Genomic DNA, 25,342 nt, shown 5'->3' with positions numbered 1-25,342 from the left:
ACTTCTGTATAGGGGTATATATACACACACACATATATATATATATATATATACACATACACACATATAGGTGTGATAGGAGCGGAGCCACATCCCTGCGCTAATAAAAATTCTAAGAAAAATTATCTTTTTTTTTCTGGTTCTGGACATGCTACAGAGTTGAAACTTCACAGGTACACTTTTAGACCCCCCAGACACTAAATCCAAAGAAATCTAATTTTTCTTTTCAATAATTTTTTCAATATTTGGCTCTCTATCAAAAACAACATTTTTTTTGTGTGATTAATAGTCCCTGGGGCATGGCCCAGAACCCTATGCACTTTTTAGGGGCATTTATTGGGTTTTAAAAAATTAAAAATTGTGTTTTTTGAATTGTGTTTTGTGTTTTTTGATTACCGAAGTTCGGGTCCCATTGATTTCAATGGGGTTCTGGAATCTGGACCCGAACTTTCGGGAAGTTCTGGTGTTCTGGTCGAACCAAACTTTTGAAAAGTTCGATCATCCCTACTTGATATATCAGCTTTGCTGATAATCGGTTGATCCCTAATTATAGCATCTACAAACTATGAGCTATATACAGGAATTTACACAGCTATAGATGCTCTTCTGTAATGGCAGAGTGAGCAGCAACTTTTGTGACTGTAATAGGGTGGCGGGCAATCTAGCGCAAAAAGACACCATCTAGGAGGGTCGCTAATGACACTAATACAGTGATTTGTAAAAACAATGTACACTGACACTGTACTAATGACACTGGCTGAGAAGGAGTTAACATAGGTTGATCAAGGGGTTACCTGTGTACCTCACAATGTGTAATGTGTGTAATATGTTTTGCTTTTACTTACCTATCTGATTGTTTTTTCTGCCTTTCCAGGGAGAAGAAACAGCCAGATCGCTGTTCACAATACATAGAGTTCTGTGTTTTTGTAAACATAGAACTCTGCGTGTGATTGTCACAGCCAATCAGCTGACTTCAGCCAAAATCTTTGGCTGAAATCAGCTGCCAAACTCATGCTCTGTCCAATAACAGCAGGGGATGGCACGGGACACGCACATGCGTGCCCCAAACCTGGAAGCAAACCGGAGATGTAGAGGTACGTTGTCCGGCCTGCCTGTGCCACCCACCCTCAGTAAATCTACTCTGGTCTGCCCGACCAGAGGGCTAAGTGGAACTAAACCCTCCTATCCTATTAAACCACGAAAGCTGCCATTTTGGCTTCTGTTTGATCTGAAACTGCCATGGGGCTGCACATGTGATCCGTCATGACACCAGACATTGGATGGTTTGACACTTTTTGCATGGGAATGGAGATAGGGCTATCTCCATTCCCAGTCGATGTCTCATCAGGGGAAACGCGTCGGGGGGAGAAGCCTGCGCCATCACCACCCCTGTGGTCCGCGCTGCAGAGCGGCCACGATTGAATTTGCATTCGCCTATTTATTCAACTTTACTGTAAGTGTTCTACCTTTTCTTAATAAAGTTGTTTAAGAGGTAATGCACTATTGCCTGTTCCATTCTTGTATGGGCACTATCTGTCACTGAGTGTGAGGGGTACAGGAGAGAGACCAACCCCCATACAGCAACAGGAGTCAGAATAAGATTTACAAGAAAATTCACTGCCTGCCAGTCTGGATAGTTTGCCTGGTGATTTGGAGAACATTATCACTCACCATCTGATCTGTGAAATACTTGCCTTTGGTAAGAGTTTTGATATACCACATATCGGGTGGAAGAGTGAAAGGTTGGGACTTCATATCTATTACACTGGCTGGTGTCATCTTCTCAAGTGTTTTATTATGTTGAGTTGGTAAGGGTATTACCTCTCTTTTCTTTACACGTGGGTGCCAAGAGGGATTTGGTGTTTGCACGTCCTCTTCTTCACCTTCATTCACCATCAAGAAGATTTCAGCCTTTTTTCATTTTGGACTTGTTTTGGACTGCTCATATTTCCATAGCACGTTTTTGTTCACATTGTGCACCATTTATAATATCTGTGTATATTTATATTTATTAGGTATTTTGTTCATTGTGTTTTTCCTTTTGGTTTAACACACACTGCTCACATCTAGCACACCCATTTTTTGCACATCACATGTATAGTACATATACTCTGTAATGAGTGATATGAGTACAGAGTGCGGGGTGTATAGTACATATACTCTGTAATGAGTGATGTGAGTACAGAGTGCGGGGTGTATAGTACATATACTCTGTAATGAGTGATATGAGTACAGAGTGCGGGATGTATAGTACATATACTCTGTAATGAGTGATGTGAGTACAGAGTGCGGGGTGTATAGTACATATACTCTGTAATGAGTGATGTGAGTACAGAGTGCGGGGTGTATAGTACATATACTCTGTAATGAGAGTGCGGGATGTATAGTACATATACTCTGTAATGAGTGATATGAGTACAGAGTGCGGTGTGTATAGTACATATACTCTGTAATGAGTGATATGAGTACGGAGGGTGGGGTGTATAGTACATATACATATATACATAGTGATATGAGTACGGAGGGTGGGATGCATAGTACATATACATATATACATAGTGATATGAGTACGGAGGGCGGGGTGTATAGTACATATACATATATGCATAGTGATATGAGTACGGAAGGTGGGGTGTATAGTACATATATACATAGTGATATGAGTACAGAGTGCGGTGTGTATAGTACATATACATATATACATAGTGATATGAGTACGGAGGGTGGGGTGTATAGTACATATACATATATACATAGTGATATGAGTACGGAGGGTGGGATGTATAGTACATATACATATATACATAGTGATATGAGTACGGAGTGCGGGGTGTATAGTACATATACATATATGCATAGTGATATGAGTACGGAGGGTGGGTGTATAGTACATATATACATAGTGATATGAGTACGGAGGGTGGGATGTATAGTACATATACATATATATATAGTGATATGAGTACGGAGTGTGGGATGTATAGTACATATACATATATACATAGTGATATGAGTACGGAGGGTGGGATGTATAGTACATATAGATATATACATAGTGATATGAGTACGGAGGGTGGGTTGTATAGTACATATACATATATACATAGTGATATGAGTAAGGAGGGTGGGGTGTATAGTACATATACATTATACATATATACATAGTGTTATGAGTACGGAGGGTGGGGTGTATAGTGCATATACATATATATATATAGTGATATGAGTACGGAGGGTGGGGTGTATAGTACATATACATATATATATAGTGATATGAGTACGGAGGGTGGGGTGTATAGTACATATACATATATATATAGTGATATGAGTACGGAGGGTGGGGTGTATAGTACATATACATATATATATAGTGATATGAGTACGGAGGGTGGGGTGTATAGTACATATACATATATATATAGTGATATGAGTACGGAGGGTGGGGTGTATAGTACATATACATATATATATTGTGATATGAGTACAGAGGGTGGGGTGTATAGTACATATACATATATACATAGTGATATGAGTACGGAGGGTGGGGTGTATAGTACATATACATATATACATAGTGATATGAGTACGGAGGGTGGGGTGTATAGTACATATACATATATACATAGTGATATGAGTACGGAGGGTGGGGTGTATAGTACATATACATATATATATATAGTGATATGAGTACGGAGGGTGGGGTGTATAGTACATATACATATATACATAGTGATATGAGTACGGAGGGTGGGGTGTATAGTACATATACATATATACATAGTGATATGAGTACGGAGGGTGGGGTGTATAGTACATATACATATATATATAGTGATATGAGTACGGAGGGTGGGGTGTATAGTACATATACATATATATATAGTGATATGAGTACGGAGGGTGGGGTGTATAGTACATATACATATATATATTGTGATATGAGTACAGAGGGTGGGGTGTATAGTACATATACATATATACATAGTGATATGAGTACGGAGGGTGGGGTGTATAGTACATATACATATATACATAGTGATATGAGTACGGAGGGTGGGGTGTATAGTACATATACATATATACATAGTGATATGAGTACGGAGGGTGGGGTGTATAGTACATATACATATATATATATAGTGATATGAGTACGGAGGGTGGGGTGTATAGTACATATACATATATACATAGTGATATGAGTACGGAGGGTGGGGTGTATAGTACATATACATATATACATAGTGATATGAGTACGGAGGGTGGGGTGTATAGTACATATACATATATACATAGTGATATGAGTACGGAGGGTGGGGTGTATAGTACATATACATATATATATATAGTGATATGAGTACGGAGGGTGGGGTGTATAGTACATATACATATATACATAGTGATATGAGTACGGAGGGTGGGGTGTATAGTACATATACATATATACATAGTGATATGAGTACGGAGGGTGGGGTGTATAGTACATATACATATAGTGATATGAGTATGGAGGTTGGTACATTGTATGAATACAGAGAGGAAGGATTGCAGAATGCAGCATGTAGCACACGTGAAGAGAGCAGTATGGATGTAGAATGCGGTGTGCATGGCGTTGTAGTTCTGAGCTTGAAGTGTTCTTGATACTCATAATAGCTGAGATTTGCGACCAAATGGGGAAGAGAGAGGAGGAAAGGTGTGTGAGAGAGAGAGCGTGCCAGGATTAATAAAGAAGGGGGGGGAGGGAAGGTATGAATGTAGAGAGGTATACAGGAAATATACAGAGTGTCGGGGAGATTAGAAGAGGAGAAGGAAATGGACAGTCTGGGAGATGAATGTAGAAGAGACAATGACGTAAGACGAATGATAGATAGATAGATAGATAGATAGATAGATAGATAGATAGATAGATAGATAGATAGATAGATAGATAGATAGATAGATAGATAGATAGATAGATAGATAGATAGATAGATAGATAGATAGATAGATAGATAGATAGACGCTGGGACGGTGAAGTCGCTGCTGGCTTATATCAGTGCACGGGGAATGGGGGGATGGGGGGATATACGGGAAAAGTCGGAATGGGGAAGAAGGAAAGAGGGGAGGAAAGGGTTTCATGATCCAGGAATCCACACATTATTACAAGATGGGGGATGGGGAACATAGAGATTCCAAGAGATATATAAAGGTTTGGTGAGGAAAAGATCTCCAGACAGGCATGCATTGTGCCTCCCATATATAATGCATAGAGTGTGCCCGCTCTCCCCCTCCCCCCCTCGCAGTGACACAAATAGAGAGGACGAGTTTACGGCTCACACTGCCGGCCATCCGGCTCATTTCAATGCTGCTTAACCCTTAGCAATGTCCACATAAAAATGGCCGCTCTTATTCAGCACGGAATACCCAGCAGATTGCTCCATTATACCCAGCAGAGTGTCAGGCTTGCTGCCGCTATATACGGTAATCTAGTAAAGTATTTATGAATTTGGAAAGAATATAAAAGCCGTCCATTGTTAGGAAAGCCGTAACGCAATGGAGCCCATTTATGAGCCTTTGTAATATTTACATTACAAAACATCAAAACTACCAACTGCCCTTCCCACTGACCAACTTCCATTGTGTCACTTATAAACTGGGACTGGTCAAAGGAATACAGGGACACCAGGAGGTGCTGTGTGTGGCACAGAGGACATAGCACAGAGCACACATACACACACAACACATAGCAGAAAGAACACAACACACAGCACTTAGTACAGAGCACACATACACACACAACACATAGCAGAAAGAACACAACACACAGCACTTAGCACAGAGCACACATAGCACAGAGCACACATACACACACAACACATAGCACAGAGCACACATACACATAGCACAGAGCACACATAGCACAGAGCACACATACACATAGCACACATACACACACAACACATAGCACAGAGCACACATACACATAACACAGAGCACACATACACATAGCACAGAGCACACATACACACACAACACACAGCACTTAGCACAGAGCACACAACACATAGCACAGAGCACACATAGCACAGAGCACACATAGCACAGAGCACACAACACAGAGCACACATAGCACAGAGCACACATACACACACAACACAGAGCACACACCAAATAGCACACACACATACACACAACAAATAGCACAGAGCACACAACACATAGCACAGAGTACACAATACACAGCACAGAGCACACAACACACAGCACAGAGCACTGCCCAAACCCTACACTGCATACAGCATACACTACCCAAACCCTACACTGTATACAGCATACACTACCCAAACCCTACACTGCATACAGCAAACACTACCCAAACCCTACACTGTATACAGCATACACTATCCAAACCCTACACTGCATACAGCAAACACTACCCAAACCCTACACTGCATACAGCAAACACTACCCAAACCCTACACCGCACACAGCATACACTACCCAAACCTTACACTGCACACAGCATACACTGCCCAAACCCTACACTGCATACAGCATACCCTACCCAAATCCTACACAGCATACACTGCCCAAATCCTGCACTGCACACAGCATACACTGCCCAAATCCTACACTGCATACAGCATACATAGGCCAAACCTTACACTGCATACAGCATACACTGCCCTAATCCTACACTGCATACAGCATACCCTATTCAAACTCTATACTGCACACAGCATACAATGCACAAATCCTACACTGCACACAGCATAAACTACCCAAACCCTACACTGCACACAGCATACACTGCCCAAATCCACTGCATACAGCATACACTGCCCAAACCCTACACTGCACACAGCATACACTGCCCAAACCCTACACTGCACACAGCATACACTACTCAAATCCTACACTGCATACAGCATACACTGCCCAAACCCTACACTGCACACAGCATACACTACTCAAATCCTTCACAGCACACAACATACACTGCCCAAATCCTACACTGCACATATACTATACTACCCAAATCCTACACAGCACACAGCATACACTGCCCAAATACTACACTGCACACAATATACACTACCCAAATCCTACACAGCACACAACACGCACTACCCAAATCCTACACTGCACACACCATATACTACCCAAATCCTACACAGCACACAACATACACTGCCCAAATCTTACACTACACACAGCAGACACAGCCCATAACATACATTGCACACAGCATGCACAACACGAAATATACACTGCACACAACAGACACAACCTATACGATACACAAATCCTATACTTCACACAGCACAAACAGCCTAAACATAAACTGCACACAGCAAACATTATTATTATTATACAGGATTTAGTCATAGCACCAACAGTTTGCACAGCGCTTTACAACATGCAGGCAGACAATACAGTTACAATACAATTCAAAACAAGAGGAATCCAAGGACCCTGCTCATTAGAGCTTACAATCTAGGAGGGAAAATCAAGTGAAACAAAAGGTGATACCTGTGGGTAATGAGCTGATGGAGATAATGAAAATACAGTTGTTAGGTCTGGGTACACTGCACACAGGGTACACTGCACACAGCATGATACAATGCACACAGCATACACAACACACAACATACAACGCACACAGCATATGCAGCCCGTAACATACACTGCATACAGCATACACAGCACAAAAACTTACAATGCACACAGCATACACAGCACAAAAACATACAATGCATACAGCATACACAGCACAAAAACTTACAATGCACACAGCATACACAGCACAAAAACTTACAATGCATACAACATACACAGCACAAAAACTTACAGTGCACACAGCATACACAGCACAAAAACATACAATGCATACAGCATACACAGCACAAAAACTTACAATGCACACAGCATACACAGCACAAAAACATACAATGCATACAGCATACACAGCACAAAAACTTACAATGCATACAGGATACACAGCACAAAAACTTACAATGCACACAGCATACACAGCACAAAAACTTACAATGCACACAGCATACACAGCACAAAAACTTACAATGCATACAGCATACACAGCACAAAAACTTACAATGCACACAGCATACACAGCACAAAAACATACAATGCATACAGCATACACAGCACAAAAACTTACAATGCATACAGGATACACAGCACAAAAACTTACAATGCACACAGCATACACAGCACAAAAACTTACAATGCACACAGCATACACAGCACAAAAACATACAATGCATACAGCATACACAGCACAAAAACTTACAATGCACACAGCATACACAGCACAAAAACTTACAATGCATACAGCATACACAGCACACAGCATGATACAATGCATACAGCATACACAGCACAAAAACTTACAATGCACACAGCATACACAGCACACAGCATGATACAATGCATACAGCATACACAGCACAAAAACTTACAATGCACACAGCATACACAGCACAAAAACTTACAATGCACACAGCATACACAGCACAAAAACTTACAATGCACACAGCATACACAGCACACAGCATGATACAATGCATACAGCATACACAGCACAAAAACTTACAATGCACACAGCATACACAGCACAAAAACTTACAATGCACACAGCTTACACAGCACAAAAAATTAAAATGCACACAGCATACACAGCACAAAAACTTACAATGCACACAGCATACACAGCACAAAAACTTACAATGCACACAGCACAAATACATACACTTCCATTTTCTAGCTGTATGACCGCATCTTTGTGAAGAAAAAGCTCTGATAGGCTGTCTCTGCCTAAGTACCCAACCATAGCCTCTGCCTTAAGCTTGCCACACATGATACAGTCTACAATCTATCTTTTAGATCTACCATAGATCACCAAGTAGAGGATCTGGCTAATTTCATTTCATCATGGGTTACATCTGGCTCTGAGGTCCATGAACTTTGCTATGCATGAAATACAAGCCTGGAAATTACTCTTGTCGGAATGCTGGATTTCAAAGCTCCAATCTTCTGATCTCCCTGTATTACCTTTCAGGTTTTGTTTAGATTTATTTGTCCTTTACCTTATCAATAATTCTTTCTCTTGTGTTTCTACAGTGTTCCAGTTGGTGCGGTGATGTTACAGTGGAGTGCTCACTGACAGGGTTGTGTCAAGCGGTATGGCGGGGGCCTGGATGGTTCTGTGGGGTGTCTGTTCAGCCGCCATATTGTTGACGTCCTCAACTCAAGGTAAGTTCCCCCTGCTCCTATATTTATGCCTCTAAATATATTCATAATTCTATTTGTCTTCCTTGGCTTATTTTTCACTCAATGTGTTTTCATGGCTGCCTAAATCTCCCCCTGACATGCTTTGAAATACCAAATATTAAGCCTATAATTACAGAAGATTTTAGCCACAGCAATAAATTATGAAATGAAGAGTCCCATGTGAATCGTTAGGAAAGATTCCCATGATCGTTCTTTCAGTCTACAAAATAGCTGCCTGCAGACTGACCAGGCAATGCTTCCAGTCTGACCTTTCTTTAATGAGCCAGTATTTAGTTAGCCATAGCTAGGCATGAAACCTGTTCCCCACAAACTGTGAGCCTTTGGACCACTGCTGTAATTGTTTCTGTGGCTGCAAACTACAATCTAAGGGGAAGGAGATAAAATGTGAGGACATGGTGACATAAAAATGTCGGCAGTGAGGAGGAAGAGACTGATGCCTCGTATACACGCAACGATTATCGGCCGACCGATCGTCCGTCTTTTGTCCAGAGTGGTGTTTTGTTGGTTGGAATGTGCCTAGACTGCACACAAATTTTCTCGGCCAACAAAAATCTACTTCAGAAGTGATGTCATGTGCTGGTTTACTTTCCGTGTGTTTTTTCTTCTCTGAGCATGCAGCCGAAATCTGTGCTGACTGACGGAAAATCGGCCGTTGTGTTGACGGCCAACAAAAATTTTATAGCCTGCACACCAGATTTTTTTCGGCCGAAAAGTCGGAGTTGGTTTTGGAAGCATCATACTAACAAGCCGACAATCGGCCGATCGGACGTTGGCCGAAAATTCACGGCCAATTATCGACGCGTGTGTACGAGGCTTGAGATTAGGCGATAGTCGTACAATTCTTCAACTACTCTTGTGACCATTGTATGCAACTTCCCATAGCAGTCAATCAAACATGCATTTGTTCATCATGTCTATATTCAGCCATTGAGGTCTGATTGGTTTTTGTTGGTGTACCTTGCATGGTGCTCTTATTACAGCCCCGTGCCCCGTTGTTCTTTTTATTTGAACCACCTCTCTTCCCTTTTGGGAATGCAGAAAGCGGCTTAAAGCAGGTTGATGCACCTTAGAAGTAGGCCAAATCCATGTCAAGAAGAAGTCAATTGCAGGTCAAATGAACTGTAAGGCTCGGTTCACACTAGGTCGCTCCGACTTAGGGGGCGACCTGTGAAGTCGCGTGCAGCGCGACTTCGGCGCAACTTGCACGGACTTCATAAAATGAATGTCTATGCAAGTCGCCTCCAGGTCGCCCCAAAGTAGTACAGGACCCTTTTTCTAAGTCGGAGCGACTTGTGTCGGCTCCTGTACTACACAATGGGAGCGTGACGGACCGCGACTTGTCAGGCTGACAAGTCGCCTGACAAGTCGGATCAATGTGAATGTGGTCTAAATAATCTCAGAAGCTTCTCAAACTCATCCCAAAAGCAGTCGTAATGAACCAAAAAGCAAACTGCATTTGCCCATTGACACAAGCCCAAAGACCCTCAACACAGGCCCTAATGAGGCATACAGACCTGCTTTTACAGTCAATAGATGTGGCATGTACTTCAGAAAATTTTCTTCATGCAGTTACACAGGCAGTGCATGACATGCTTTGCACAGGAATTGCCAAGGCCAACCTATGATAGCAGCCTTCATAAGGTCAAATAAAAAGTATACCTGCCCATAGCAATCAATTAGATGACAACAGACTAGTGTGGTTTGCCTTTACAACCCCAGTTCCAAAAAAGTTAGGACACTGTAAAATTTACATAATAACAGTATGTAATGATTTGCACATCTGATAAACCCATATTTTATTCACAATAGAAAATAGATTTTAAGGAAAAAAAAGTAATCTGGAAATTGATGTCAACAACACGTCTCAAAAAAGTTAGGACAGGGCAACAAAAAGCCGGCAAAGTGGCCCCTTTCACAAATGTGGACTGTTTGTTTCATCAGTTCTGTCACTTTTTTCAAAGTAAAAAATTATTTTTTCATCAGTCTTTCATCCGCTTTTACATCAAATTTTTATATTCGCCAGCTAAAGTCCTTAACCACTTGAGGTCCCAGAGCCATTTTTTCGTTCAAAAAACAGACCGTTTTTCAGTTTGCGTCCGTTTTTAATCCAATCTATTGTTTTAACAGAAGAAAAATAGGGCTTTGATCCGTTCCAAAGAACGGATGTTGACATAAGCATATGTAAACTAATGTAAATGGATGATCATCCGTTTGCATCTGTTGTTCTATAGAGATACAATGATGTTTTGTTTTTCATCCATTTTCGGAAAGATAATGCATGCAAGTTTTTAAGGAGAGTTTCTTTGTGAATTGCAGTTTTTTTTTTTTTATAAACTTAGTGCGATATGTTACCGCATACTCGGATGTGGAAACATATCACTTAGTGCATTGTGCCCTGAGTGTCTCAGAAGTGAATCGGATAGGTTTACCAATCTGTGAAATGCTGCATCTAAAAAATTGGCAAACAATTTCAGAATAATGTTCCTCAATGTACAATTGCAAAGACTTTAACATCATCTACAGTAAAAAAAATCATCAAAAGATTCTGAGAATCTGGAGATATCTCTGTGCACAAGGGACAAGACCAAAATACAATATTGGATACCCATGATCTTCAGGCCCTGAGACGGCACTGCATTATAAACAGGCATGATTCTGGAAATCATTTATCACATGGGCTCAGGAATACTTCCAAAAATTGCTATGTTCACACACAGCTCCAAAAAAATGCAGGGTAAAGATCTATAATGCAAAGGAGACATATCTGAACATCATCCATAAATGCTGTCATCTTCTCTGGGCCAAAGCTCATTTAAATGGTCTGTTGCAAAGTGGAAAACTGTTTTGTCGTTAGACAAACCAAACTTTTTTTTAGCAATCAAAGGGGGCACCCAGTCCTCTGAACTAAAGAAGAGAGGGACTTTTCAGCTTGTTATCAGTGCTCAGGTAAAAGCTTGCATCTCTGATGGTATGGGGGAATTAGTGCATATGGAATGGGCCGCTTGCACATCCGGAAAGGCACCATCAGTGCTTAAAGATAGATCCAGCCTTTAGAGCAGCATATACTACCACTTCCGGTCCTTTTCAGGGAATGCCTTGCATATTTCAGCAGGACAATGCTAAACTGCATACTGCATCTATGACAACAGCATGGCTTCATAGTATCATAGTAGAAGAGTCCGGTTGCTGAACTGACCTACCTGCAGTCGAGACTTTTCACTAATGGAAAATATTTGGCACATCTGGATACTAAAACTACGATAAAGAAAACCAGGACTGTTAAGCAGTAAGAATCTTATATCAGGCAAGAATGAGACAACATTCCTCTCCTAAAACTCAAGCAACTGGTCTCCTCAGTTTTCAGATGTTTAGAGAGTCTTGATGAAAGAAGAGGGGATGCTACACAATGGTAAACACAGGGCTTTTTTTTCTCAGAGAATAGGTGCAGGAACTCCCCCCTTCTGAGTCACCCCTTGTCTCCGCCCCCAACCCACCTCTGAGCACCGTCCCCTAGTTTCACCCCTACCCACCTCATAGTACCCCCCCCCCCCCCCTTTTAGAGAATACAGAACCAAGTATCATTTTGTGGTGCTAAATAATTTGTATGGAGTTTGGTAATAATAGCAAGAAAAGCAGTAAAATAGATCCTCTGCAGCCAGCAACATTAGACCCCCCCCCCAGCAACAACAGACCCCCTAGCAACAATAGACCCCCCCCCCACAACAAAATACCCCACCCCCGAAACAAAAGATCCCCGCTCAACAATAGACCCCACACGCAGCAAAAATGGACCACCCGCAACAAAACACCACACCCAGAAGCAAAAGATCCACTCCAGCATTATTAGACCCCTCCCCCCAGCAGCAATAATAGATCTCCCAGCAGCCAGCATCAATAGACTCTCCAGCAGCAATAGACTTACCAGCAACATTAGACCCACAAGCAACAATAGACCTTCACACAAAATTAGATCCCCACCAGTGACAATAAATCCCCCAGCACCCAGCATCATCAATAGACCGTCCAGCACACCCCACACCCCTTTCTATTACATACATTCAGTGCTGGAGGTGCCGGAACTGCGTTCCCCTGTGGTCCTGCTGAAAAAAAGCCCTGGGTAAACATGACCCTGTCCCAACTTTTTTGAGACATGTTGCTGCCATCAATTTCAATATTTTTTTCTTAAAATGTGCATTTTTTGTTTAAACATTGGATATGTTTTCTGTTTTCTATTGTGAATAAAGTATAGGTTTACAGGATTTGCAAATCATTGCATTCTGTTTTTATGTAGATTTTACACAGCACCCCAGCTTTTCTGGAATTGGGGTAGTAGATGAAGGGATTAAGTAGTCCACTCAGAAAACCTAATTCTCACTTCCATGCAGTCTGCTGCTACACAGTGTACAATTCTCCTTATTTATGCTTCTGCATGAACCAAAGCCTCCTGTCACATGATTCTGTATTTTACAACCTCCCTCTCATGCTCCGGTGTGATTTGATGAGGCTGCAGTGAAGTCAATAGTGAATGGTCAGGCAAGGCCTATATTTTCACAGGCCATTCCAAAGATGGGTATACTGGCAAGTGCAATGATTTTCTGTATAAGCAACCAGCAGCACATGATAAAAAACCAGACACATTTATTCAAGTCAGCTGGATTTACTGAAATTGTTTAAATGCAGTCTAATATGGGTGAGCTCAAAAATGTCCTCATCAGGGTGCTTGCTACTTTTTCAATGTCCAATTACAAGCTAGGGTAGGTCCGGTAAGAGGCTGTATAGCAAAACTGCTATGGAATCTGCAGGGGAATCAGGTCACAAGACTAGCTGAACAGACTACACCTCCTTAAGTGAGTTAAATTATATGTATTTTGATTGCATAGTTAGACGCTTTATTCTGAGTTCAACTTTAAGCAAAAAGTGCAGAGCAAAGTGCTGTACAAGCGGCAGTGAATAGTTGCTACACTGTTATTTACTTTATTAAGTAAACCCTTTCAATAAAGGCACTTCGCTTTCTCCATCTTTCCCGCAACGCAACCCCTCCTCCCGTTACCTCCATCTTCCCTCTATTCTCAGAAGTTAATCACTCAACAGAAAGCTAATTAACACCTAATTAATTCATGGATCTCTCTAACCTGGGAGTCAGGAACACTCAACATTTACTGGCAGATAAATAAATTGGGATTTTTCTGCCAATTTTTGAGTCCTTAATTCCTGCAAAAATAACAAAAAAGAAACTTTTCTTTTCTCCTGGGTTGAGAATTCTTTCTTTTCAAGCATCAAGCAAAAAAAAAACAAAAAAAAAAAAAAAAAGTTACTTGTTGTCTAAGGTTATCTAGAGGTCTAGTACAAAATCCTCAGTTATATTAATGTAACACAAAACTGAACCTGAGCTAATAAACTATTGCTGAAATGTTCTTTAATTAAAAGTTAAAAAAAAAGAAATTAAATGAAAATCAGAAATGTATGTAAATGTTTCCCCACTTTGACAGGAATTTTTTTTCTCAATTTAATTAAGACTGAACTCTGGAAAAGCACCTCAATTATTCAAATATGTGTGAATAGTGCTGGGCTTCCACCAAAAAATTGAGGTAGCGCTACACTTTTTTGCATTATTTACTTATCAGGAAAGGGCTTGTAATGAATTGCACATGAATCTTTGATCCTGGAGACCAGTCTACAAATATCCAATGTGTTCATACCATGTGGGCCAAATTAGATCCATGTGAACTCAATGCAGATAGTGTCCATAGCATCCTGGCCAAGGTTTGTGCTGCAAGACCCAAGGGCTCTTTCACACTGGGGGCAGTAAAAACAGGCAGCACAGTCATGCAATGTGAAATTGCCATTCAGTAATTTTAAAAATGTGAAAAAAAAGGAGCAGAATGCTTTTCAGAGTTCAGTAAGCATTACTGCCTACCTAAAAGAGCCCTAAGTGTTTCCTAAAGCCTCGTACACATGCAACGAATTTCCGCCGACCGGTCGTCCATCTTTTGTCCAGAGTGGTGTCTGTTGGTTGGAATGTGCTCTAGACTGCACACGAATTTTCCCGTACAACAGAATTCTACTTCAGAAGTGATATCATGTGTTGAATTGCTTTCTTTGTGTTCTTTCATCTCTGAGCATGCCTAGTCTTGCTCATAAGATTTTTCACCATCGAAATCTGTACTAATGAGACGAAAATCGGACGTGTTTTGACAGTCGACAAAAATTATATAGTCTGCACACCAGGATTTTTTCGGCCGAAAAGTCGGAGTCGGTTGTCGGAAGCACCATACTAACAAGCCGAAAATCGGCAGATCGGTCGTAGGACGAAATATCCCGGCCAAAATTCTACTCGCGTGTACGGGGCTTTAGCCACTGTGCCACCCAAAATTTATTTACAAAAAGGTAATTAAAGTTTATGGCTACAGAACGCTTCCTACCATGTTATGGAGATATGGTAGAGCGGAAGCTGTTCTTATGTCCATCACAGGAGCACTGAGAAGGGCTGACAACACTGTTAGGATTCTAGTACAGTATAAGCAGAGCTGTTGGCTCAAATAAGAAGTTAGGAGGAGCTGTATTTCTGGAAAATCAACAGGTATTTTTCTGTATTTGCAGTGTTTTGTTTTTTGCCCCGATATACAATTTAAAGCCCATTTCTGGGCAAGTGGGGCCCCCCACCCCCTTCTAATCCACCCTGTATGCTTTTTTTATCACCATGTAAAGCATGATATACTCACCTAAGTCCACAATCCGAGTCCCTTTTGGTAGTGCTTTTTCCAAATGCAGGGAACCATATAATATTTGCCTGGCGATAGGCTTTAAATATAATGAATAAAGTGAAAAACAAACAGGTAGAATGGTCTATAAATACAAACTTGTTGTAATAAAGCTTTGGAAAATCTAGAACATTATACGATATTTTGACCACTGTAACGTCTGTATGTAGAGCATTACTCTTTACATTTCTTGGCCGATGTAGCCATTTGGAGCTTGTAGAGACCACAACGAATGGGGCCATGCAGAAACCAAATATGAGGACAGGAAGTCATCAGGACTTGTTTAACCACTTTACGACCGCCCACTGCAAATATACTGCTGCAGGTAGCCGCTCCTGAGGAAAGTGACGTAGGTTACGTCACTCGCTCTCAGGAGGCTAGGGGGCGAGCGCTCGCCGATGGCGGCGTGCTCCCGTCCTCTCTCGTCGTCAGCGGGGAAGCCGATGCCTGTGTCAGGCGGCTCCAATTGCCACCTGACACCTGTGATCGTTCCCCGCTGAGAGAGAAGAACGGTCAGCTGTTGTAAACACAACTGACCATTCTTCTCCCTGCAATGATCATAGAGCCCATGTGATCCTTCTATATAGGATCACATGTCTCTATGGTAATTTCAGAAGCCCCCCATAGTTAGAATCACTCCCCTAGGCTCACATTTAATCCCTTGATCACCCATAATCTTAACCCCTTCCCTGCCAGTGTCATTATTACAGTAACAGTGCATATTTTTAGCACTGATTACTGTAGTAATGTCAATGGTCCTCCCAAAAGTGTCAAAAATATCAGTCAGGGGTTCGATCTGTCCGCCGCAATGTTGCAGTCCCGCAAAAAAACACAGATTGCCACCATTACTAGTAAAAAAAAAAAAAAACAATAAAAATGACATAAATCTTTCCTGTAGTTAGTAGACGTGATAACTTTTGCGCAAACCAATCAAAATACGCTTATTGCGATTTTTTTTTACCAAAAATATGTAGCAGAAAACAAATTGGCCTAAAATGTTAAAAAATTTAGATTTTTAATTATTGAGAATGTCATATAGCAGAATGTGAAAAATATTGTTTTTTTTTTCAAAATTGTCGCTCTTTTTTTGTTTATAGCGCAAAAAATAAAAATCGCACAGGTGGTCAAATACCACCTATAGAAAGCTTTATTTGTGGGGAAAAAAAGGACATCAATTTTATTTGGGTACAGCGTCACACGACCGCGCCATTGTCCGTTAAAATAACGCAGTGCCGAATCGCAAAGTAGGGCCTTGTCATTAAGGGGGCAAATCCTTCCGGTCTTGAAGTGGTTAAGTGTGAAAACTGCAGCAAATAAATTAGAACAGGCTGCTATTCTGACCATTCTGACCTATGTGATGCAGTTTTCTCAATAAAATAAGAGAAAGTTATCATTCTGTAGTGCTGGTGATTTCCTATCCTCCTGTTTGGTTTTGACCACTGTCACATAGTATCATGTAAAAGTTCCGCATGAGCTTTAGCATTTTCTGCAACTTAGAATACTGGCTTAGACAAGGTCACTGTATAAGGACAAGGCAGCCTAGAACATCTGTCAGTGTATCTGCTTTCAGTGTTTTTATTCTACCACCCAAAACACACATACAATTATTAATTAATATGTTGGGACAAAGAAAGTATTATGAAATTTCATATTTTCACAGTGACATTGAATTGGCCTAATTTATGACAGTGGTGAGGTTCATCTTTCATTAACCAAACTAGCTGGGAGAAGCAACTAATGAAAGCTATTACTTTGGAATGCCTACACATACTGGTAGTTCTAAGGCAGTCAACCTGAGCAGCTACAAAACAAATCAAGGTTCTGTGCCAGGACTTGCCCTGGAGTCAGAAAATAACATCTGCTGTAGGAAGCTCCTTAAAGTGAACCTGATAACAGTCTTAGAGCCTGTGTCAATGGCCTATGGGCTCGTGTAGATGGCATCAGTTTGAGACACTTCTGAGATCATTCAGGATTCATTGACAGGTGCATTTGGCCTGTTGTTGACCTCCTTCTGACCTGCGTCAAGCACATTTTGAAGTCCCATAGATGTCTTTGTTAATGTAAAACCCATCTGACACAAACAAAAGCCCATTGACACAGATTCTAATAATAACATTTTCATAACCTAGAACGTTTTTCATTTTTACATTAACCTGAATGTTTTTAGAATTCTCTCACTGTGAGCAGGACTTGAAACTGCAAAGGGAAACCCATTGGACTTTGAATCCAACTGCTTACCCCTCAAACTTCTAGAACTGGTTCACACTGTGTCCATTGACAGAAAGGACAAGGACCCTGTAGATTTGTGGTAAAGTGGAAGGAAGGCTACCTTACATTGGTAATCAATTGGAGTAGGGATCCTTTACAATTATGGCCATTGAGCGAAGGAATCCTATAGGTTAGTGGTCAGTGGGAGAAGGACAACCTTTCATTGGTGGTCATCGGAAGAAGGGCCTCTTTACACTATGGTCAGTGAATGAAGGAATCCCACAGATTAGTAGTCATTGCAAGATGGACTATCTTATATTGCTGGTCATTGGGAGAAGGGCCTCTACACTAATGATAAGTAAGTGAAGAGATTAAGGGTCAGGGAAGAAGATCCATCTAACGTTGATAGTAATTGGAAGAAAGATCCCCTTACACTGTTTGTGAGTCAAAGAAGGGACCCTGTAGATTAGTAATCAGTGGAAGAGGGCCACGGTCTAATGGGCATTAGAAGAAAGAGCCCCTTACACTGATGGTCAGTGAGAGAAATTACCCTGTAGAGTAGTGGTTGGTAGAAGGACATGGTTGAAAAGGTTGGCTGATCATTCATTGGAGAAGCCATATACACTGAGAGATGTAATCATGTGGGTTAGTCTAAGATAGACTGTACTTTACTTACTAGTAAACATTTAGAGTAGAAGCCCTGTTGAGAGAAGGGACTCTGTAGATTATTTGACAAGTGGAAGGAGGACAGGGTTACATTGGAAATTATTTGGAGTAGGGGCCCTTTATATCGATGACCGGTGAGGGAAGGGATCCTATTGTTTTAGTGATCATTGTTGTGAGCAAGATTTGAACTTGCACAGAGTAACCCTATTGGGCCTCAATTACAATGCCCTAACCACTCAGCCATCACATCTGCTTGCTCCAATGACAGAAGGGAGACTGTAGATTAGTGGTCAAATAGAAGTGCCACTTTACATGGGTGATCATTCAGAGGAGTGGCAATTTACATTGATGGCCGGTGAGAGATGGGATCCTGTGGGTTAGTGGAAGATAGACTGTACTTCATTAACTGGTAATCATTTGGAGCAGGAGCCCTATTGCGATAAGGGACCCTGTAGATAAGTGGTCAAGTGGAAGGAGAACCAGCTTACATTGGTGGTCCTTGAAAGATGGGCCCATTTACACTATGGTCAGAGTGAAGGGACCCTGTAGAGTAGTGGTCAGTAGAAGAATGTGGTAGGGCCCTCTAACACTGTTTACCAGTAAGGTGAAGGACCCTGTAGATTAGTGGTCAATGGAAGGAAGACCACCTTACATTAGTGATCATTTTAAGTAGAAGCCCTTTACACCGATGGCCAGTGAAAGATGGTATCACCACTAGTAATCATTTCAAGTAGGGGCCCTCTATAAAAGTGGTCAAGTGGAAAGATAACCACATTGGAAATTATTAGGAGTAGTGGCCTTTAACGCTAATGGCCAGTGAAAGAAGGGATCCCGTAGGTTAGTGATCAGTGTTTTTAAAAAAGCTCACGCTGTGAGCAGGATTTGAACCTGCGCAGGGAGACCCTATTGGATTTCGAGTCCAACGCCTTAACCACTCGGCCATCACAGCTGTTATTTCCCAATGCTTCTTGAGCTGGTAAACATCATGTCGATTGATAGATTGGACACTGTAGATTAGTGGTCAAGTGTAAGGAGGACCACATTACATTGGTGAACATTCGAAGGAGAGGCCATTTACACTGATGGACCGTGAGAGATGGGATCCTGTGGGTTAGTGAAAGATGGACTGTACTTCACTCACTGGTAATCATTTGGAGCAGGAGCCCTGTTGAGATAAGGGACCCTCTAGATAAGTGGTCAAGTGGAAGGAGAACCAGATTACATTGGTGGTCCTTGAAAGATGGGCCCCTTTACACTATGGTCAGAGTGAAGGGACTCTGTAGAGTAGTGGTCAGTAGAAGTATCTTGTAGGGCCCTCTAACACTGTTTACCAGTAAGGTGACGGACCCTGTAGATTTGTGGTCAATGGAAGGAAGATCATCTTACATTGGTGATCATTTTGAGTAGAGGCCCTTTACACCGATGGCCAGTGAAAGATGGTATCACTAGTAATCATTTCGAGTAGGGGCCCTCTATAAAAGTGGTCAAGTGGAAAAAGGACCACCCTACATTGGAAATTATTAGGAGTAGTGGCCTTTTACGCTAATGGCCAGTGAAAGAAGGGATCCCGTAGGTTAGTGATCAGTGTTTTTAAAAAAGCTCACGCAGTGAGCAGGAATTGAACCTGCGCCGGGAGACCCTATTGGATTTTGAGTCCAATGCCTTAACCACTCGTCCATCACAGCTGTTGTTTCCTAATGCTTCTTGAGCTGGTACACATCATGTCGATTGATAGACTGGACACTGTAGATTAGGAGGACCACATTACATTGGTGAACATTCGAAGGAGAGGCCATTTACACTGATGGCCAGTGAGAGATGGGATCCCGTAGGTTAGTTATCAGTGTTTTTAAAAAATTCACGCTGTGAGCAGGATTTGAACCTGCGCAGGGAGACCCTGTTGGATTTCGAGTCCAACGCCTTAACCACTCGGCCATCACAGCTGTTAGCTTCGACAGCTTCGACAGCTTCTATAGCTTCTACAGCTTCTATAGCTTCTATAGCTTCTACAGCTTCTACGGCTTCTATGGCTTCTATGGCTTCTATGGCTTCTATAGCTTCTATAGCTTCTATGGCTTCCATAGCTTCCAAGGAGAACCACCTTACATTGGTGGTCATTAAAAAGATCATCAGTAAGTGAAGGGACCCTGTAGAGTAGTGGTCAGTAGAAGGATCCTCTAACACTGTTCACCAGCAAGGTGAAGGACCCTGTAAATCAGAGGAAGGAAGATCACCCTACATTGGTGATCATTTAGAATAGAGGCCCTTTACAATGATGGCCAGTGAAAGATGGGATCCTGTGGGTTAGTGAAAGAAGGACTGTACCTTTTGAGATCCTATTGTTTTAGTGATATTGTTTTAAACTAAACATGCTAACCCTATTGGGCCTCAAGTGCAATGCCGTAATCACTCAACCATCACAGCTGTTTGCTCCTAAGGCTTTTTGAGATGATTTACATAATGTCCATTGACAGAAGGGACACTGTAGATTAGTGGACAAATGAAAGGAGTGCCACTTCACATGGGTGATCATTCAGAGTAGAGGCCATTTACATTGATGGCCAGTGAGAGATGGGATCCTGTGGGTTAGTGGAATATAGACTGTACTTCATTCACTGGTAATCACTTGGAGCAGGAGCCCTGTTGCGATAAGGGACCCTCTAGATAAGTGGTCAAGTAGAAGGAGAACCAGCTTATAATGGTGGTCCTTGAAAGATGGGCCCCTTTACACTATGGTCAGAGTGAAGGGACTCTGTAGAGTAGTGGTCAGTAGAAGGATCTGGTAGGGCCCTCTAACACTGTTTACCAGTAAGGTGAAGGACCCTGTAGATTAGTGGTCAATGGAAGGAAGATCACCTTACATTGGTGATCATTTTGAGTAGAGGCCCTTTACACCGATGGCCAGTGAAAGATGGTATCACTAGTAATCATTTCGAGAAGGGGCCCTCTATAAAAGTGGTCAAGTGGAAAGAGGACCACCTTACATTGGAAATTATTAGGAGTAGTGGCCTTTTACGCTAATGGCCAGTGAGAGAAGGGATCCCGTAGGTTAGTTATCAGTTTTTTTAAAAAGACCCTATTGGATTTCGAGTCCAATGCCTTAACCATTCGGCCATCACAGCTGTTAGCTTCTAAAGCTTCTAAAGCTTCTTGAGCTGATACACATCATGTCGATTAATAGACGGGACACTGTAGATTAGTGGTCAAGTGGATGGTGGACCACGTTACATTGGTGAACTTTAGAAGTAGAGGCCATTTACACTGGTGCCCCGTGAGAGATGGGATCCTGTGGGTTAGTGAAAGATAGACTGTACTTCACTCACTGGTAATCATTTGGAGTAGGAGCCCTGTTGAGGTAAGGGACCCTGTAGATAAGTGATAAATTGGAAGGAGAACCACCTTCATTGGTGGCCATTAAAAAGATGGTCAGTGGTCAGTGAGTGAAGGGACCCTGTAGAGTAGTGGTCAGTAAAAGGATCTGAAAGGGCCCTCTAACACTGTTTACTAGTAAGGTGAAGGACCCAGTTGATCAGTGGAAGAAACACCACCCTACATTGGTGATCATTTAGAGGCTATTTATACTGATGGCCATAGAGAGATGGGATCCTGTGGGTTAGCAGAAGATAGACTGTAGTGGTCAGTAGAAGGATATGGTAGAGCCCTCCAACACTGTTCATTAGTGAATGAGGGACCAAGTAGATTAGTGCTCAGTGGGAGGAAGACCAACTTACATTGGTCATGATTTGGAATAGGGGCCTTTTACACTGATGACTAGTTAGGGATGGGATTCTAAAGGTTAGTGATCAGTGTTTTTTAAAGGCTCACACCATAAGCAGGGAAATTCTATCAGATTCAGTCCAACACCACAGCTGCTTGCTTCAAAAGTTTCTTGAGCTGATTCACATCATCTCCATTGAGAGAAGTGATACTGTAGGTTAGTGGTTAAGTGGAAGGAGAACCACTTTACATTGGTGATCATTTAGATGAGAGACTGTTTACACTGATGGCCAGTGAGTGATGGGATCCTGTGTATTAGTGGAGAAAGGATTGTACTTTTCTCACTGGTAATCATTTGGTACTCCAAATGATGGGGGACCAGTAGATATGTGGTCAAGTGGAAGGAGAACCACCTTACATTAGAAATTATTAGGAGAAGGGGCCCTTTACGCTGATGGCCAATGAGAGAAAGGATCCTGTAGGTTAGTGAAAGAAGGACCACCTTACATTTGTGATCATTTAGAGGGTCACTTTACTCACTGACCATAGCGTAAATGGGCCCATCTTTAGAGTAGTGGTCAGTAGAAGGACCTGATAGGACCTACTAACACTGTTTGCCAGTGAGGTGAGGCTTCCTGTAGGTTAGTGGTCAGTGGAAGAAAGACCACCTTAAATTGGTGATCATTCAGAATAGAGGCTCATTGAGTGGGGCGTGGCCGAGCAGCGGATGTAGCCAGACATGTGAAGCTCTCGCTCTGCTGATTATCCTGCTCGTTCATCCTGAAGGACACCCTATCCGGTGGATATCTCACCTGCTATAGCAGCTCTGAAGTCCCCTGCCCCCATGGCTCCCTCGGTGAGTCCTTCATCCCTGCTGCCTTATGTCTAAAAGGCAAATGAACGTCCGTCAGGCTCCCGAGCTGCAGGCCCAAGATGGCGCCCAATCGCAGCGTGCATCTCAGAAGGACACCTAGAGAGAAGCGGCGCAGAAGTTCTTGCGCTGTAGCGGCGACCACCCCGGTTACCTCTCTTGCTTCCCATTCTGACACTGACGATACTGCCCCGCTGGGGGATCTGTCTGCACAGCTTTCTGACTGGGACACTGCCTGCACTTTCCAACCCCCCTCTCCGGTGCATAATGCTGAGCCCACTCTGAAAGACATAATGACTGCAGTTACTGCCTGTAACACATCCATTACTGCGCTTACAGTGGAATTGAAGGGGGTAAAGACTGAAATTACATTTCTCAGACATGACATGCAAAAGCTCAGAGAACGTACTTCTGCTGTGGAGGGCAGGGTTAGCTCTATTGAAGATGATATGCCTCCATTGCATACAGCGCTCCTGGTTGCGCAGCAGGCCGCTAGGCTGGAAGATCTTGAGAACAGAATGAGGCGCAATAATGTCAGAGCCATTGGCATACCGGAGAGGGCTTAAGGTAAAAATCCTGTTCGCTTAATTGAAAACTGGTTGATGTACATGTTTGGCCAAGAATCGTTCACCCCCATGTTTTCTGTAGAGAGGGCGCATCGAGTTCCCATGCATCCTCTCCCTCCAGGAGCACCGCCACGCACTTTCATTTTTAAACTGCTTAACTATAAGGATAGAGATGTCATCCTGACCAAGGCCCGGAGCCTGCAAGGAAAGCTCGTGGTGGATAATTCCAAGGTCTCCCTTTTTCCAGACTACTGGGCGGAGGTACAGAAGCAGAGGGCAAAATTTGGGGAGGTGAAGAATAGAGGCTCATTACACTGATGGCCAGTGAAAGATGAGATCCTATGGGTTAGTGAAAGAAGGACTGTACCTTACTAACTGGTAATCATTTGGAGCAGAAGCCCTGTTGAGAGAAGGGACCCTGTAGATTAGTGGTTAAGTGGAAGGAGGACCACCTTAAATTGGAAATCATTTGGAGTAGGGGCCCTTTACACTGGTGGCCAGTGAGAGATGGGATAGTGTAGGATAATGGAGGAGAGACTGTAATTTACTTACTGGTAATCATTTGGAGTAGGAGCCCAGTTGATATAAGGTACCCTGAAGCTAAGTGGTCAAGTAGAAGGAGATCTATCTTACATTGTTGGTCATTGAAAGATGGGCCACTTTACAGTATGGTCAGGGGGTAAAGGGGCCCTATAGAACAGTGGTTAGTAGAAGGACCTGGTAGGGCCCTCTAACACTGTTTAACAGTAAGGTGAAGGGCCCTGTGAGTTAGTGGTGAATGGAAGAAAGACCACCTTACATTGGTGATCATTCAGAGTAGAGGCCCTTTACACCAATGGCTAGTGAAAGATGGGATCCTGTGGGTTAATGGAAGAAGGACTGTATTTTACTCACTAGTAATCATTTGGAGTAGGGGCCATTTTTAAAAATGGCCCAGTGTAAAATAAACCACCTTACATTGGAAATCAGTAGGAGTAGTGGCCTTTTAAGCTGATGGCCAGCGAGAGAAGGGATCCTTTAGGTTAATGATCAGTGTTTTTAAATGCCTCACGTTGTGAGCAGAATTTTAATCTATGCATGAGGTCATTGTAGCTGTATTAGTGCATTTGCGACAGAGACAATTGAGTACTGTCCGTGATACTTTTTTTATTTGCACTAACATACAATTTTTCAGGACAAGCTCTCGGGGTATGTCCCCTTTTTCAGGATCCAAGCAGTATTCAGTACTGCTTGGATCTTAAAGAAGGGGACATACCCCGAAA

The 25,342-nt window shown here is 42.2% G+C and overlaps 1 protein-coding gene across 4 annotated transcripts in view; it reads left to right on the top strand.

The window, feature by feature from the left end:
• The window catches only part of ADGRL1 (adhesion G protein-coupled receptor L1), a 617,999-nt gene that overhangs the window by 205,929 nt on the left and 386,728 nt on the right, over nucleotides 1–25,342 (top strand). For all 4 annotated transcript variants that reach the window (XM_082254819.1, XM_082254817.1, XM_082254818.1 and 1 more), the window contains exon 2: nucleotides 9,121–9,252. In XM_082254819.1, coding sequence (XP_082110945.1) covers nucleotides 9,183–9,252 — 70 coding nt within the window. In that variant the 5' untranslated portion in view covers nucleotides 9,121–9,182. The remainder of the gene's footprint in view (nucleotides 1–9,120; nucleotides 9,253–25,342) is intronic.

The sequence above is a fragment of the Pelophylax lessonae genome (genome assembly GCF_965119305.1).
Source record: "Pelophylax lessonae genome assembly, chromosome: 4".
Taxonomy (NCBI): Eukaryota; Metazoa; Chordata; class Amphibia; order Anura; family Ranidae; genus Pelophylax; species Pelophylax lessonae.
This window is presented reverse-complemented; position numbering and strand designations above follow the sequence as displayed.